Source organism: Excalfactoria chinensis, chromosome 5, assembly GCF_039878825.1.
Source record: "Excalfactoria chinensis isolate bCotChi1 chromosome 5, bCotChi1.hap2, whole genome shotgun sequence".
Taxonomy (NCBI): domain Eukaryota; kingdom Metazoa; phylum Chordata; class Aves; order Galliformes; family Phasianidae; genus Excalfactoria; species Excalfactoria chinensis.
Genome location: NC_092829.1, coordinates 26,900,870 through 26,918,408, shown reverse-complemented (window position 1 = coordinate 26,918,408; position 17,539 = coordinate 26,900,870). Strand labels below are relative to the sequence as shown.

Below are 17,539 nucleotides of genomic sequence, written 5' to 3'. Positions count from 1 at the left end.
AATTAAAAAATATGCGGAATATTATTTAATTCAGATGTTATTAATCTACAGAAACAAGCAGTGAAACATTCAAGGTAATGCACTTGCAAGACGTAATTGATACAGACACTGAAACAAAGCTCAAGTTTAAAGAGATACTGTCTTTAATAATATTAGTTAGATTGAAGAAATTTTCATGTTAGCTATGTGACCACTGGAAGCCTGGTACTTCAGATGGTATTAGTTTTGATACGAGCTAACTAGACATCAGACCTAAATAATGAAACCTGAACAGACAGGCTTGGACCCTGCAAATAAGAGTGTCCACAGAGGCTCTTGAGCAGCTGACCGTGCCTTCATGATAAATAACAAACCCTAGAAAAACACTGGAGGAAAGAGAATTTTTTTTCAAAAAAACCCCCACAAAACTAACATAGCCTTGTAAATTTAATATGCAAGTTCTATTCATGACAAGTTTAAAAAAGAAAGTTATTTATTTCATTAAAAATGTCACACATCAGAGACATTGTGAAGTTAGACTTTTGACAATTTAGATGTAAATCTTGGGATGTCTGTAAGTACTCATGACAAAAGCATATTTATCATTTGAAATAAAAGGACATGATTTCTTGATGTTCATATCAAAGTCTTGTGATGGATGAGAGCACACTAAACAAATGACAAACCAGATGGAATACAGTTTCTTGCTATTTTGATTAGGGAATGGAAATGAAGATCTCTTTTCCTAATTGACATACATACATTATAAAATTACACAAACATATAAATAAGTTGGTATAATGCACTATCTATATTCAGGAGATCGGCATGTTCTTAAGCAGACATATTACAAATGTTAACTAAAAAAAGCCAATTTACTTTATGTAAGAAGAAGCCAAAAAATCAAACACTGGCTTTAATCAAGTGTGCAGTTAATTGTTTATCAATTTATACACTCAGAAATATTTTTTGTTTTTTTTTTGTTTGTATGTTTGTTTGTTTGTTTTTTGTATTAAAACTCACCAAGTAATGAAAGTGAAACATTTTAACTTTCATCCTAATTAGTTTCTTACTTCCTTGTTTCTAGGTTTAAATTATGCTTAAATGAAATCATGCTTGTGTCATTTAAAGTTGCATAAAACTATTGTAAGTATTATTGAAAACTAAAATGTCGGGATTTTATGTGGGATGAAATATTAAAAGAAAGACGAGTTTTGAGCTTCAGATCAGATTTTTTATTGCTACCTTTAATATTTTTGATACTCGTGTCATCTTATGTAACTGCCTGGCTTTATTTTTACCCAAAATGTATCAAAACTCTTATGCACCTGCTTAGCAAAAATTCTCAATTATCAACAATTTTACTTACTAAGTATGAGAATCACAGCTGTTGTTAGTAAGGCAGGCAAGACTTTGTTCAGTTTGTAGATCTGCATGCAGTGGCAAGGTCCAGTGAGGGCCAATGATACTTTCACAAAAGTACTTGTCAAACAATGGTAACATCTGGCTCCTTGAGATCAATCTTACCCTTTCTCCTTTTCCATTACAATTTCACAGTGAGTAACTCCTAAGAAAAATACTCTATTCACTCTAGTTCTAAAAATGAAAACTCACTTTGCTAGCTGGAGAGCTACTGATAAACATACTTGTTTATACCTGTTCTGCTGTAATCATGAAACTTACAAATAAAATGCATGTAAATGAAAAACAAAAACAAAAAACATCTACAGCCCAGACTAATTAAATATATATATACTTAATAGAAGAGTTCTCCTCATACAATTTTCAAAAATTTACAAGAAGTAACATTTTATAATCTACAGAAAAGCATGCAACCAAACATAAATCAATAAATAAAAATAAACTATGACATTGAGGGGGAAATGTGATTATAAAAATGAAAATATTTTGCATGCTTTTTTTTTTTTTTTTTAATTGTTAAAGTGATTTTTACCTAAACCTTTGAGTGGAAATGCATTTGAAGTCAAGAATGATACAAATGCCTGTTTGAATTGTAGTGTTTATAAAAATACATTGGCACCAACAACTGTTTTGCTCTGCTGCTCAGTAAGACACATCTGATGATGTGTTTAATGCAACTTATCCATATACCCTTTGTGCCTCTTATAATGCGAGATTACTCCCTTGGGAAAGCAGATACCTGTGCTCTGAGACATGAATCTACACTATAATCTACCAGCATAAACAGGATATGAGCAGTTTCATTATGTACTTCTCAGATATGTCTTTAACCAGGAGAAACTACCCTCACAGAGGCTAAAAGATAATCTGGGACTCCACAGTACAACTGTATTTCTTTTCCCCTAAGCCAAGATTTCCTAGAAATAAGGAATTTGTGCAATCGTACAAATGTGAGTGCTACCCATTAACCAGTGGGGGACTACTGAACCTACTCATTTTATACCTCAAATTTCTCTTAGATTGTGTACTACTCTCACCAGTCTCCTGTTTTTACATGGTTTATTTACTGCGAGTCCTAGACTTAATTGGCTATTGACACTGTTTACTTTTTTCCTATATTAGTACAAATGGTTTTATATCAAGATATAGTAGTTTATCATTCAATATAATAAAGTGTGCTGAAGACATAACTAAATTCCTCCACCTCTTGGACCTTTTCTGAAAAATTTACTGGATACCCAATATATTTAATATTCAATAGCATGTGAGAATAATTTTTATGCAACTCTGATAGTTAGAAAGATAGATAACTCAATTATTAGATCATCTATCAAAATATTCAGATGTATAAGAGGCTACTAAAAAGATTGATGACTGAGAAAGTCCACTGATTCTCTAGCCATCATATTCACACATTTGGCTAGACAACATTTTTCGCTGCCTTCACGAGCAAGCTTCATTACTCATCACTTCACTGAAAAGAGTTTATTATGAGGCTGCCATCTTGGCAAGACTATTATTTAGATGATAAATGTTGGGGGAAAAATTGTGTCTAGAATTTTTTTTAAGATGAGCTTTCTGACAGATAAAACAAACAGCATCTACATTTCTAATTAACTTAAATTTGGCATATACAAATACAGGTCAGTAAAGTATGATATGCTACTAGATTATCTTCTGCCTGAATCTTGTCCTTAATTTGTAAAATGTAAATGAACTAATTAGAAGAAAAGCAGCATTATTTGTGACAAAATGCTTCATCTATTTCTTTGCTTTGTGACATTTATGATCAACTATAGTTCTTCATTTTAACTTCTTAGAGATAGATAATAACACTCATACTAATTTATTAGGTTTCTGTTATTTTAAACCAAATGAAAACTTGAGATTTCTGAAAGGAATAAAGCACAACAGATTTTGCAACATGCAGCTAAATTAGATGCCTGCTAGCTTAATTTCATTTTCAATATTATACTATTTGTTTGTGCAACATGAACATAGGTATGAAGATACCACTCTCAGCATTCAAGTACCAGACTCAACAGGAAAAATTAAAATGTTAACAGAAATCCCTATGTCCTTTCTGTGCAAGACAAAGAGTAATAATAATAAATTTGTGCTTTGTTCTCTAGTACTAAGAGTTAAATTTCTCCTTTTACTCCTACTTCTCTCCTCAATTGCCATTTGAAATAGATTAGACTAGCAAATATAGAGTTACCAAGTAACATGAAGCAAGGGAAGGTTGGTCATTCTTGAGTTTCAGCTCAGCAATTCAGCCTCGTTAAATAAAAAATATATGATATCATAGTTTATAGGAAGGGATTCTTTTTGCTTTGCTTTGGTTTTAACCATTACTACATAGATAAAGATTCAACACTAAGAAATACATTGAAAATGTCAGATGTAAATGTCAATTAAAAATTACAAGGAATTCTGAAAGGTAAGGTCTGTGGGGGGTTGACATTCTTTGACATAGTGGAGTGTCAGCAACCAGGCCTTTGGCAAGCATAGCAGGATCTATGCTGTCAGCTCTTATTGTACAGAAACTTGGATGCTTGTCTAATCTGAATGAGAAATACCACGAAAATTGGAGTTGAAGCCTTGCAGTAATGTGGATGGAGGCTGAAAATACTCTATCTGCACTACATGAGTCTCTTGTGACATGATAATATTTAAGGCAGTCCAAAAATGTAAGGGAAAAATAATTTAAATAAAGCTGCATAGTGCTTCATTTGCTACTCTTTAAGTTGAGCACATAACCATCTTTAGTGGAAGTAGTTTAATGAAAATCCCATTTTGATATTTATATTAAATACAATATTTAAATACAATAAAACAGGAACATTTATATTTAACTAGCATCAATTATTCAAATATAAACAGAAATCTGTACACAGCATTGTCTGTTTGTTCTTTGTTTTAAGAAAATGAGTTGTGATACAAAATGAAACAAAATGATCAGCAAAACAATTAACATTGTAGCAATGCGAGTCATGAGGTGTGGTCTTGATGGAAAATGTTTTCATGCTCTGTTACTTATTCACCTTATTAAGGAAGGGATGACTAATAACATGTAAACATAGTTCTGTGCTAAACTGGAAAAAAAAAACTGCATAAACTTCACGTTGATTTTTATGCTTTTTGTATCATTAAAGGAATAAAACGATTCATGTCAAATACTTCCAGAAATAAGCTAAACATATGAAGAACATTTGTGAAATGCAGAGGTATACCTGCATGTGTGTACAGAATGAACTCATAATTTTATCATATTTATATATTAAAATACTGAAAATGGTAATCTAGTAGGAAATATAACTGCTTTTGATTCTTGTTTTTGTTGTCTAGAAGCAAACATCTTACTTTGTGCTATTAAGGTGAGCAAGCTGCCATGGTACATTCTAAAAAAAGTAAACTGCTTTAAAGAAACAACTTTACACAGTCCTAAATTGTAAAAATCATCATAGATTTCCTCTTCTTTCCACATCCACTTTTGTTTAGGATTAATTTACTAATTCAAGTAGAGCAAAAATGAGAGAAGAAGCAGAGGAAAACCCAGCATGTGTGAAAATCTACAAGCGTTAAATAGCTAAACAAACCCTAACTCCCTCAGTGTTGCAGTAAGGTCAAAACCTTTCAGCATTGTACCAGTGTGTCAAAATATGTCAACAAACCATCATACTGCAAGAAGAAGAATGACCTTTCAGTTCTTTATGTTTGGGCTGCCAATGAAGCTTTGGATACTGGGTATGCATGAACAGTTTTCCTAGCCACTTGACAAATGCAACTCCCAAGGTTTCCTCCAAGTCAAGCTGTTATACCACTGGCTTTCATCTCACCAGCACAACTTTTCAAACAATTTTCAACTGGTGAATATAGATCCTGTTATAGAACAGACATCCATAAACCTACAGCATAATTCCCACTTTCCCTACCAACTACAATCAGTCAGTAGTTACTCAAACAGTCTTCATGGTAACACACATCAAACAATTTTAAACTATGCTGCAGAAAAAAAAAAAAAGTGCATCAGTTTGATTTTCTGATTCAGTCTTTGTTTGCGTATGGTTCATCCTTACAGTCAACTACAAACAAGTTTGATCTGAACACTCTTCTGAAAAGGACCTAAAAGCAGATCTGCTAGTTTGTTACTGAAATGAAATCTTAAATACTTTTTTTCTTTTCATATTTACCTGAAAAAATTTGCTAATCTCAATGTGCCTTTTAGACAACAGCACCCATGTCTATCAGCTCCCATTAAGACTCAAACAGTTGGTACTTTAATTTTTAATTAAACCTAGAAAAAAAATATGTAAAAATAGACAATATGGAAAGAAAAAAAGATATAATGTTCATTTAATCCTGAAATAATTTACAACTTATTCTTGGACCCTGTTTTAAAATGCAATCTATGTTATTTCAAGTTTGTGTTCTTCAAATTAGTTTTGGCTACACAGACTACTCAACAGTTTTTATCCTTAGGGTTACATGAAATACACCAAGGCACACTAGTGGACAATGAAAAGTGTGGCATCTCCTACATGTGCACCAAGCAATTATATTCTGCACATACAGTTGTCTTGTTTACATGGTGGCCATGAAAGCTGTAATTAGTCAGTGAATGCGACTGTTTTGGAAGAAAAAAATAAAGAAGGACGGGATTTGGTGACTATATGAATCACTTTATACTAGATTTGTTCAGTATGTAAAATAGCTTCCTCTTGGGCACCAGTCTGCAAAAACTGTCTGGGAATATGAAAGACTAAACTTCCTTTTTCCCACTCAATAGTGAAAATTCTCGAAATCTAAAGAGTGCTCTAAATTACAACTGTGCAAACCTACTGACAAGGTACACTGTGTGCATTTTTAATATGAAGCTTAATTTGAAGATGAGGTTGCAGTGTAGCACTGCAACTGAAAATTGCTTAACAATACCATTGATGTATGAGCCATAAAAAACCTTGCTAAGCTGTCCCTGCAGAACTCAGAGTAATAAAAAGGTGTTCTTTTGCACTGAGGTGAACAGACATGGTTGACTGAATCTAGGGAGCTGTTCTGTTAAATGAGAAAGTGCCATTTCTTTCCTGTCAGTATAGGCCTATTTAAGACTCTAGCAGATTTAGTTAGCACTGACTACAGGATTTACTGAAACATACACATTACAGCAAACAAACCACAGCTATGTTCAAAGCTTTCAGTCTTATACTGTGCAGAATAAAATTAATATTTGTTACAAATGTGGAAAAAGATCCAGAAATTATTCCAGACCCACTTCTACTTTTCAGAGAAACAAACAAAAAAGAGCATAATGAAAAAGGTCTAAAAGTTATCACCTTTGTTCCTTTCAAAATATCAAGATGTGTATTTCTATCCATATCTAGAAGGATAAAAAGCTTAAAGCTTTTCTCTCCAATTTCAGTTGAGTTTTAACTTCAGGTACCAGATTATGTTTACAAAACCCTGAAGTACAAACTGAGTGTCACAGTACATCCGGTGGCACACGGTGGTAGAACTGCCACTTGCAACACCGGAGGCCCGGGTTCTCCCTGTGAATCCCCCCTGTGGCACAAGTGGTAGAAGTGCTGCTCTGCTACACAGAGGGATCGAATCTCGGGAGTTGGACTTGATGATCTCTAAGGTCCCTTCCAGCTCGCATGATACTATGATACTATTATACTATGATCTGAACTGATGCATCTTCTCCAAAAGAAAGGAGATGCACAGGGTCAGATGAATTCTCTGAGTTATCACTTGAGAGATCCTTGGATAGACTGATCCATTAAATCATTCAAAATTGATTCACAGGTTGTTGAATTATGCCTGTGCCTTTTCATTTAAACAGTCTCAGAAAGCAACAAAAGTTGACTGTCTAACTTACATGCAAACTAATCTGTCATCAAGTGCTCATTAACCTTTCAGTATCTAAGGGGGAGCTACAGGAAAGAAGGGTACAGACTCTTAAGAAGGTGACAGAACAAGAGGAAATTGCTTGAAGCTCAAAGAGGTTTAAGTTGGATTTAAAGAAAAAATATTTACAATGAGGATGGTGAGGCACTGGAACAGGTTGCTTAGTGGTGTGGTGGATGCCCTGTCCCTGGAGGCTTTCAAGGTGAGGCTGGATAAGGCCCTGGGCAACCTGATTTAGCTGTGGTGTCCCAGTTCATTGCAAGGGATTTGAGCTACATGGCCCTCAGAGTTCCTTTTCAACTATAAGGATTCTATGATTCTACGATCAATGCAACTGACATTATATTAGAAAAAGTTTCAATAATTCAAAACTCGATTCAGAAGACATTGCGATAGTGTTAGTTTGATCAAGCAGCACCAACAGGATTTGCATTTATAAAAGAACAGCAACAAAAAAGAAACAACCCAAACAACAAAAAAATGAGTGCATACAATTATACCTTATTTCTGTAGTTGACCTAACATTGAATTCTTGACTTAGAGTGTAGCATATTCAGTAAAGAGATTTCTAGTTTCCCTCACACAAGTGTAAGATCATTATATATGTAATTATCAGCAGTTTTTATAGTTATTTTCAATATAGAAAGCTATAAGAAAAAATTAGGCAAATTCTGAAAATGACTTCCAAATCATCCTTAATAATCCACATGTCAATTCAGTCCAGCTTTTGCAACATTATGGGATACTTGACTAACAGTTCAGTGACAGATGTTCTTCTAAGTTTTAATTTGCAATAATAATTATGAAAATGATAAAATTATAATGAATTTAGATAAGTTTGGTTTCCTGATACAACAAAATTTCTTTCAGAAATGTTGGGTTTAAATGGTACACATTATTTTCAGGAATTTTACATATTTTATAGTTCAAACCAAAATGTAGATAGTCATTTTTTTTTTGGCACAAATTGAAGAAGGAAACTAAAAGTTCAACTCTGCAATGACAATTTTACTGCAAACATGAAATGGATCACTGACCTCATCTCACTTGTCTATTCAACTTTCCCCTCATCTCAACTTTGTATTTCTATATTAATGTTGTCTATATAAAATTCAATTGTTAGAGCTGTTTTTCTTCTTATACCATCATGCATCCCCTCAAACACATCATTTTTCCTCAGAAAATATTCTAACCAGTACATTTAATGGACTTCAAGCCTGAGCTGCTTCATCCACTCTTATTTTCACTGATGTGTAAGTTCTTTGTCTTATAGTAGACAGTCTTCCTGAGGCTCCCATAACCTCAGTTCAGCTTCTCCAATTTACTGCTCTTTGGGACTGTCTAGCAAGAGCAGGCCTTTCTCAAACCAACAAATGTTTCAGAGCATAATTATGCAGTTATGTATTCTGACAGTTTTACTCTTGAGATATGGCTTCCCTCTGCTGCTTCCAACAGAGGTTGCTTTTAAGGTATTTCGCAAGCTAAGGCTAGCAATTTTCACCTTAGCATTTTTTATACTCAGATGATGGACACCACAAACTAGCCACTGATAGTGGCATACGCTGTTAGTTACTTGTTCAACCATTTTGGTACCATTTTCTCTACCCTCTGTTAGATTTCTCAGAGGCAGTCTGAACACTGAGAAGATATCTTAATCTATACTTTTACAAATCCTTTATTAAAACTATCATTTATCTCTCTCACTGACTTCCTAAGTGTTCCACCACATACAAAGATGGAATTAAAGATGAGTATCTTATCATTATTATTTTGGGATGAAAAATCTTCCAGCGAGAAGACTGCTATTACCTTGGAAAGATATACAACTATACACAATAACAATCTTCCTTTTGTATTACTAAGCTAATGTAACAGTTTTTAAAAGAAAGGATCTTTATGAAAATAAAATCAACACTCAGAAATTCTGTCCAGTGTGACTTCTCATATTCCTGCAAACAATTAACATTTATTAGCTTGAAAAGAATATATTATTATTATGTAAGATTTAGATAGCATATGAAAAGAACATTTTATCAAACAAAAACGAATCAGAATTGTGTTTGACACACAGACAGTAGGCAATATTTTCCTCATACAAGGCCTATGTGTTAGACAATGAAGATTTTAAAGCAAGTTTGCCTTCTTGCAAGTATTACAGAATCTTCCCTTAGTCAATTTCTAAAAAAAAACTGAAGTAAAACTTCTGTATGAAAGCACCTTATTTTGTTAACTAGTATCACTTTAAAACACCATATATATCTGTTGCATATTAGCATTGAAAGTATTATTTTTCCACAAATACTTCAGCATTGAAATTTGACATACTAATCCATAAAATTCAAAATGTCAGATTAGTAACACGTATTTTATTCACATGACTTAATACAAAAGCCCAATAACTTCTTAAAAAAAAAACAAACAACACAATAATAACAGAAACATACCTATTCCAGTAGCTCCAAAACTGGTCCTGCAAGTAGGCTTGGTGGCTACTTTCATCACCAAATGAGGCTTTGCTTTCAATCCAGTGAATTATGTGTCCTTCAACAGCTAGAGTGACAGCAAAAAAAGTGAACTGCAAAAATCAGACTGAGCAGTCTTAAGAAAGTGTTTGGGAATACCCTGTTTAACCCCCAATCTACCACATAATTCATGCCTATACATACTTACATATGTGTAAATACATTTTTCAAATATGTATACTGATAATGTTTTTTAAAAAATAACACATATTATTTTAACGGATAATTATCTCAATTTAAGTTTAATAACATCTTGTTCTAGATATTTGCCTTTCTTCTTAAATACAAAGAATGTAAAGAGACCAGAAAAAGAGATCAGACTAGGGTGCAACTGTGTCCTACTTTCAGCCTTTGGTGGAAAGGAACTGAAGATGTCTGGTGATTATTAAGAACAGTTAGTTAAGCTGCAAAAGGTAGAAAATTCTTAGCCAACAGTAGAAGGTGTGAGAACAGAAAGAAAGGTTACCATAGATATATAACTGCCTCTCAACTTTTTCAAAATCAGTAATGCATCAGCAAGAAGAATTTAGCAATAAGAATGGCTATGTGAAAGATCTGGTTTGGAATTTCTGTTTCTGGGATTTTCACTGATTGATGTCTTTCTGTATTTCTTGCAGGACAGAATTTGCAGTATTAATAAAATGCCTTTTTTTTTCTTTGTTTTTTGGTGAAAGAAAGCCCTGTCTGAAACTGATAAACTAATTTTGCAGAAGAAATCATGAAAATCACTCAAGAGGATCATCCATTCTCTAGAAGGACAATGTGGAATATCAGTACTGAGTTAAGGAAGTCTTTAAAAACTTTTTAGAAAGCTCTCATATATATACATATACTTATCTACTGGATAAGAAAGACAGCCATGCTGAAAGATTATATCTGAAGAACTGCTGTGGATAAAAATTTTTAATAGTATGCACTCAATTTCTTCTACCATGAATGAATCAGTTATTTGTAAGAATTCCTTCTCTTGTTCATATGAAAAACACAAAAAGCAGTCATGAATATGGCTTTCATATAGGGCTTTAAGCCTTTTTATTTTCATTAACACATACCTGCAGACATCTGCCTAGTTTAGTTGTAAACAGATAAAGCAGAAGTCGTTTGGTATGAAATGCACTTTACAAAAGGTGATTAAGAATCCTTTACACTTGGATAATGTTTATACTTTTGCCTCCATGGTCGAACCAATAGGTCACCTTACCTCATTACTTGACCTAAAGACCAGCATATGTAGATGAACTTTGGCATGACCTTTATATTTACTTTTATTCCTTCTTGCTTCCTGTGATGTAGGGTTTTTAAAAAAATAGAGAACTACTCCATGACAAACCTTTACACAATGACCTAGAGGTATAATGGTATTACTTTAAGACTGCTTTGAATTTGACTTGATATAAAAGTTTAAGACAATTGCAGGTATTTAACAGTTCATCACACAAAAACAGTGGTTAGATCAAGTTAGATGGAATGGGGATTTGCAGATTCCTACTGTTGCTTGTTTTTTCTATTTTTATTTTTGTGACAATGAGAATGAAGAGGAAACATTAATACTATTACCTACTTGTATTTTGGTGAATACCATTCTGACTCAAAGTAGATGATCTTAAAATTACTGAATAAACACAAAAAAACCCTGAGAAATATTTAGTATCCTGTAACATACTTCATATTCTTATGTCTTAGGAAATTGTAATACTTTAAGATAAACACTTCTATACAAAATAAAATAATAACAATTCTTTTCAAAGACTTACCTACTGGCACTTCTAAAATAAAGTCTGGTGTTTTGTCATAACCCTTTGCACGAAGCTGATCTTCGGCTACACAGAAAGAACAAGACCTATTGTTTATAAAACTCTTCTATTAAGTAGACAGCAGTATAATTAATTTTATTTTAAATAAGAGTGTAAGAATTATTAATGCAGTCATACATATCTTTCTTATGCATGCAATGATGTGTCAGATTAAATGAACCTTTGTAGAAAACCTGAAGCATGGATATAAAAATGCTTCTTTGTCATCCCTGCATTTTTATGTCTTCATTATAAACATCATTAATTCAAGCTGTCATACAGTATTTTATAACCTCCAAATATTCAAAATAAAGAGATATATTCACTGATTGAAAGAAGAGTTTCCTCACATTAGGGAGCTGTTGAGATTAATCCTACCAACACCACAAATGTAGATATATTGCAGCTGCCTTCATGGCTTTATTTTAATGTTAACACAAAGGTGTTTAAAACAAACAAACAAAAAAAGAAAAAAAAAACAACCCACAAACATGACAATTCTTCTCTTCCAGAAACCCATTAAAGAAGAAGGATGCCATGATTCTAGCTTCTCTTACTGTAAAATTAATTAAACATGAAAAAATTAGATATTTTCTTAACACAAGCTATATGCAACTCTACTGCTTCTGAATTAAAGCTGCACTTTATAAGAAATGAGTAAGAAAGAAGAGAGCAAAAAAAGGATGCTTCCTTTAAAAAAGAAAAAAAAGCATAAAGCAAGCCCTCGCTATTTTTTAAACTACTGTCCTTGATTTCCAATACCATTACATAGGTATTTCCGAAACACCATTTCTCCATTAGATTTTGGAGTGACCTGGTCATTCAATTCCAGGCATGGCTTTCTGTCTTCACCGAAGCTCAACTAATGGCACAACCTAGTAACAAGTAAGGCTGTGTAGCCCCTTAACACCTACTGGGCTGTTGACATTGTCATGCATCCCATTCGCCTTTCTGCACCACCTTTGATTAAAATTAATGGTCCATTCTCACTGTTGGGTAGCTTATTTCCAATCCATTTATCAGGTTAGGACAGTAGTTTCATGGCCAATGTTCAGAACTCAGTTTTAGAATATTTTGTGCATATTCTGAAAGGTCAGCAATTTGAGTCCAAGCAAGGTTTTAATGACAAGAAAAGCATATACACATAGAAATCAAAATATTTTAATATTGCCTAAGGCCTTCCTCCCCTTTCCTCATTGAAGAAAAAAAAGTCTGAAGTCTTTTTTCCAATACAGTGAACTAACTAATACTGCAAGTTGGACAGCAGTAATTCTGAAAAGTTGTACGTTCAATTAAGTGTAAACTACAATGGTGGATTATTCTTTTTGACAGCTATAATATTTCTTTTGAATTTTGACAGCATTTCTTCATAGTAAACACACTGCAGAGTAAATGCAAGTCTCTGGAATGCAACACTAATTTATATTACCTGGTCAGCTACTAAATTTTCATAGGATTTGGAGCCAGACTTGACTGTTAGCTACTTTCAAACTTTGATTGTTAGATATATAGATAAAATATGTTTAGATTAGCAAGCTTCTGGCTTAACAGAAACTATGGTCTTTAAGTCACAGTATAAAAATGAATGTTATTCCTTTATCTTGAATAAAACAAACCCAGTTTCATCAAGTCTCTTGCAATTTTTTAGAGCAGTCTAGAATGGATAACAAGCTATCCCCACTGAAATTTTCATTTAGGGAATACGCAAACAGTAATAGAAAATTCAGATATGATATCTGAATTAAATTTATTTCTGAATGTTTTCACTTGGCTTCTCCAAACAGTTTGGACTATGAGAAATGGTGAAAAATATATTAAAAAGCACCTTTATTATTGATGTAAGTTGACAATCACATGAAGAAAATAGTTATATTTTTACTGTTTCTTCAATAATTTTGAACTTAAAAAAAAAAAAAAAAGAATTACAAAAATTCATCCAAATCACCCTTTCTTTTAAGCCCAAACCCCATCAAAAGAAAGGAATCATCTCATAAATGATTTAGATTGGTACAAAAGACTTAGAGGTATCATTTTTCACACTTTCAAAGATTTATTAGTTTTTGTGTGCATCAAAATAATGCCTTAACAACTGCTTGAAAACCAGATCACGTCAGTTAAAGCTGTTCATTCCAAAATATGAAAGTTACACTGAAACAACCTTAAATTTGTCCACAGAGTGATAATCAGTTTGTATTTCCAACACATCTAGAGCTTCTTCTTTACTTTACACTCAGTCTTAACTATTTAAATTTGAGCAACCTGGTCTACTGAAAGATGCCCATGCCCATTGCAGGGGTTGGAATTTGATGATCTTTAAAGTCCCTTCCAACCCAAACCATTCTGTGATTCTATGAACTCGTCATTATTTTTATACTAGTCTCTGGATATAACAAAGAAACCAAATGCTCTTCTAATGGTGCATCAATATGCGGCAACTGCACATTTTTGATTACAGCAGAAAACACCAAACAGATTTCATGATTTATATCCAAGCTACTAAGGGACATCATGGTGGCTGCCAAAGAAGGTTAAGATTCTAGAAAGGTCAGTTATATATCTTCCCATTATAGCTAAAACCTTCCCTAGTATATTTCCTAGTATATTCTGGGGTAGGCAAAGACATGAAAAGATTGACTAAGGCCCTTTGTAAAACCTAGAAATTCCTGGCAATTCAGCAAGGCAAGTGAATCAGTGAGGAAGGGAAGGCGGTCAGCCTATTTTGAGAGAACGCTTTCACTGATTACATAAATCTCCAGAAAAGCACAAAAGAGCTGAGAACTGTTTCTGATCTAGAGAGGAAGTTATGAGCCCCTCATGAACTACACATTACTAAAATGCAAAACCCATCAGTTTGCACAGGTTCCCAATCAATTTCTGGGAGAATCTTGAGGTGTTACTTTTGATCTGTAGGCTTTGAAAGCTATCTGCTCTAAAAATTAATAATCTCTCTGCCCTTAAATGCTGCCAGGCTTTTTTTCTTCTGTAATATAGTCTCCAAGGTGAAAATAACCGGTAGAAAGAAATTATTATCCTAGAAGAATAGTATACTGGAATGATACACTAACATGAAATGGCAGCAAGAATTTTGTTTCTTTCTTACATGGGTTAAAAAGTAACAGAACTGTAAGTGCAGCAAGCTCAGTCCCAAGTCACCTCCAACTCTGGAAATCCATCTTAGCCATAGCCAACCCTGAAATCTGCTAACCTATAGGAAATACTCTACTGTCTAGTAGTCCGGGATTTAATTTTTGAGAAAAATTTTAATGCACAGGTTTCAGTAAGATTCATCTTACAGATATGTAGGAAAACCTTTTTTTTTTTTTTTTTTTTTTTTTTTCAGTCACAACCAGAACCTCAGAGAAAAATTTAATAGAAAGAAATAATAAACCAATTTACATACTTTAAATCATGAGTAGATGATACATCACTATGCAAAAAATCTAAACAATAAATTGAACTCCCTCATTTATATCTTTTAATACTGACAAGTTAACCCATTCTAGACATTTTGATTTGACAGTACAAATTTCTTAGAGCTTATTTCTAAAGACAAAATTGATGTTTACCCAAGGTTATGAATCAATAAAATTTAAATCTGATTTGTGTACTATACAAGCTTGTACAAGCCAAAAAAAAAAAAAAAAAAAAAAAAAAAAAAAAGATAATCATTGGGCTGAGGATCCATTAGTGAGTCATCTGGTCCATTCTCCTGTATCATGACAGGATTGATTTCATTTCCAACTTTGATTGATGAATGTCAAGTCTAGCCTTGAATTTTTCATTGAAGGTGATTCCATAACCTTCCCTGGCAGATTGTTTTATACTTATTGTGCCTAGAACAGTTCAGTATTTTAACTCTCCAATTACAGCTTAAGTCTATTATCTCTAATCTTTGAGCCACATAGAAAAAAATATCTTCTCACATTTTTGTAGTATCACTTGCAAGTTTTTACGTAACAGAAAAATAAGTTGCTCCTTAATCATATGGACCAACCTGTTAAAAATCTCAGTATTCTTCCTAATTTTTTCAATTTGTTTGTTTCCAAAATCTTATCTTGAATCTATTTGTACTGGTAAAAACAGTTATATTCTTTAATTATACAAACTTAGTACAACACACATCTTTAAAAAAAGACAGGAAATCACTTTAATATTATCTAAACACATAAGGAATTCAAGGTTTATAATCACAATATGAGAACTGATCCTTTAAATACTAATATTGTTTTAATGGTACTAACATACAACAAATGTTGTGCAGTCTAAAAGGAAAACAACAACAGAAAACATCCTCCTAAATAATTAATCTTTAAAACAACTTTAAATACAGAGACTTAAGTATTTGGAGGCAGTGGTAAAAAATCTGCAGAAACTGCACAGAAAGCCAAATGAGCGAATGTTCTAGCAGTTCTTAATACATAAAGAATCTGGAAGCTAATATTTCTTATGATTCCTCCTAAGTCTCATAGATTACAGCTAATATCTCATGACACCAAAAGTAATACTGCAGCAGATATTAAAGCATTTTTTTCAGCTACTTATTCTATTAAATATTAATTGCAGGCCTGCGCATGTTCTGTATATATAAGGTATTAGGTAACTGAGTTCCTGCTCAGTTCTAAATCAATAAAAGATAACATGTACAGCATCAATCATTTTTTACTCTTCTTTTACTACCTAACACAAAGAGCACTGAGGCTTATTTTTTTCTTAAGTAAACAGTCCCAGAAATCTTTAAAGTTAAGGATTCACTGGCTAGCCTCTATCACTGATTCTTACCTATAAAGGAAAGATTTTTTTCCAAAAGCATTTCTCGCAGCAAGACTTCATGCTCATGTCCAATAGCACTGATAGCTTTAAGTTAAGAAATGGAAGATTACTTTGGAAAATAACCAATGTCACAACAAAAAACATAGGTAAAGTAATTCATGATAAAATTTATTGGCCTTCACTTTCATTTTGGAGTAATTAATGATTTGAACACTAAGTTCACAGGTTTCTTACAGGGATCTGCAGAGGTATTTAGCACATAGTGGAAATCAGACTACTGTATACAGCATCAACACACATTTTACAAAATTAAGATCCATTACATAACATTTTTTCTGTACACTTATACTTGTACTATTTTTTCTCTCAAGATCTAAAATAAAGTGTAAGCTTGAAACTGTGGCCACATAGATTTTAAGCTGTTCCTTAATGATTTATGTTTCAATTTTCTAATTCAGTAAAGAGTGAAATAAACATTTTACTTTATATTCTGAAGTTGTTAGGTACTTAATAAATATGAAACATCTTCCTGTAACAAAACATCTTCTTAACTGATTTTTCAGAAGCATGAACTTATGTCAGGGAAAGATGGAATAACATTATACAGTGAAGTCCTTTTTACTTCAACTAACAGCCTGTTGATCCAATGTACTATTCTTAGGAATATGCAGAAAAGTCAGTGCTTAAATATTTTTAATGTATCTTTACATACAAAGTTTTAATCAATTGAAGCTATATATATTACATTAAACTGTACTAGTAGTTGCAGAACAAAAATGTGGTCAAATGAAGAATGGCAAAAATGTAAGAAAAATATCGCAAACAGATTTTATAATGTACCATAAGCAGAAACATTTAGTCTATAGCAGTACCTGTTATTGATGTATGGCAATGACCATGAGGCAAAACTTGTAAATAACCTCACGAGCTATCTTCTACTCATGCAATCTAGCAGCCTAGTTTCCCGTAAGCATCTGAACTATTACTGAAAAATAGCCTCTTGGCATTTACAAAGAGGTTGACTTCATACTTTAGTCCATGCATATACAATTAGATAGTTATATTTAAAATCAATATGCAGTCCTTCAGAAGACATTATGCTTTTAAAACCTTAACTTTAAATTGATTTTTAACTATTTTATGCAC

General features: G+C 32.8%; 1 protein-coding gene and 1 long non-coding RNA gene across 4 annotated transcripts in view; one reads left to right on the top strand and one right to left on the bottom strand.

Annotated features, from left to right (window-relative positions):
• Nucleotides 1-10,737, top strand: part of LOC140252831 (uncharacterized) — a 93,163-nt gene extending 82,426 nt beyond the window's left edge. Inside the window, exons 5-6 of the long non-coding RNA XR_011903739.1 lie at nucleotides 1,067-1,125; nucleotides 10,505-10,737. This is a non-coding gene — a long non-coding RNA (uncharacterized lncRNA). The remainder of the gene's footprint in view (nucleotides 1-1,066; nucleotides 1,126-10,504) is intronic.
• Nucleotides 1-17,539, bottom strand: part of CDIN1 (CDAN1 interacting nuclease 1) — a 113,339-nt gene that overhangs the window by 47,392 nt on the left and 48,408 nt on the right. For 2 of the 3 annotated variants that reach the window (XM_072337966.1, XM_072337968.1), the window contains 3 exons: nucleotides 16,403-16,470; nucleotides 11,585-11,650; nucleotides 9,753-9,858 (listed from right to left, as the gene is read on the bottom strand). In XM_072337966.1, the coding sequence (XP_072194067.1) occupies nucleotides 9,753-9,858; nucleotides 11,585-11,650; nucleotides 16,403-16,470 (240 nt within the window). The remainder of the gene's footprint in view (nucleotides 1-9,752; nucleotides 9,859-11,584; nucleotides 11,651-16,402; nucleotides 16,471-17,539) is intronic. The other variant, XM_072337967.1, reaches the window with a different exon arrangement.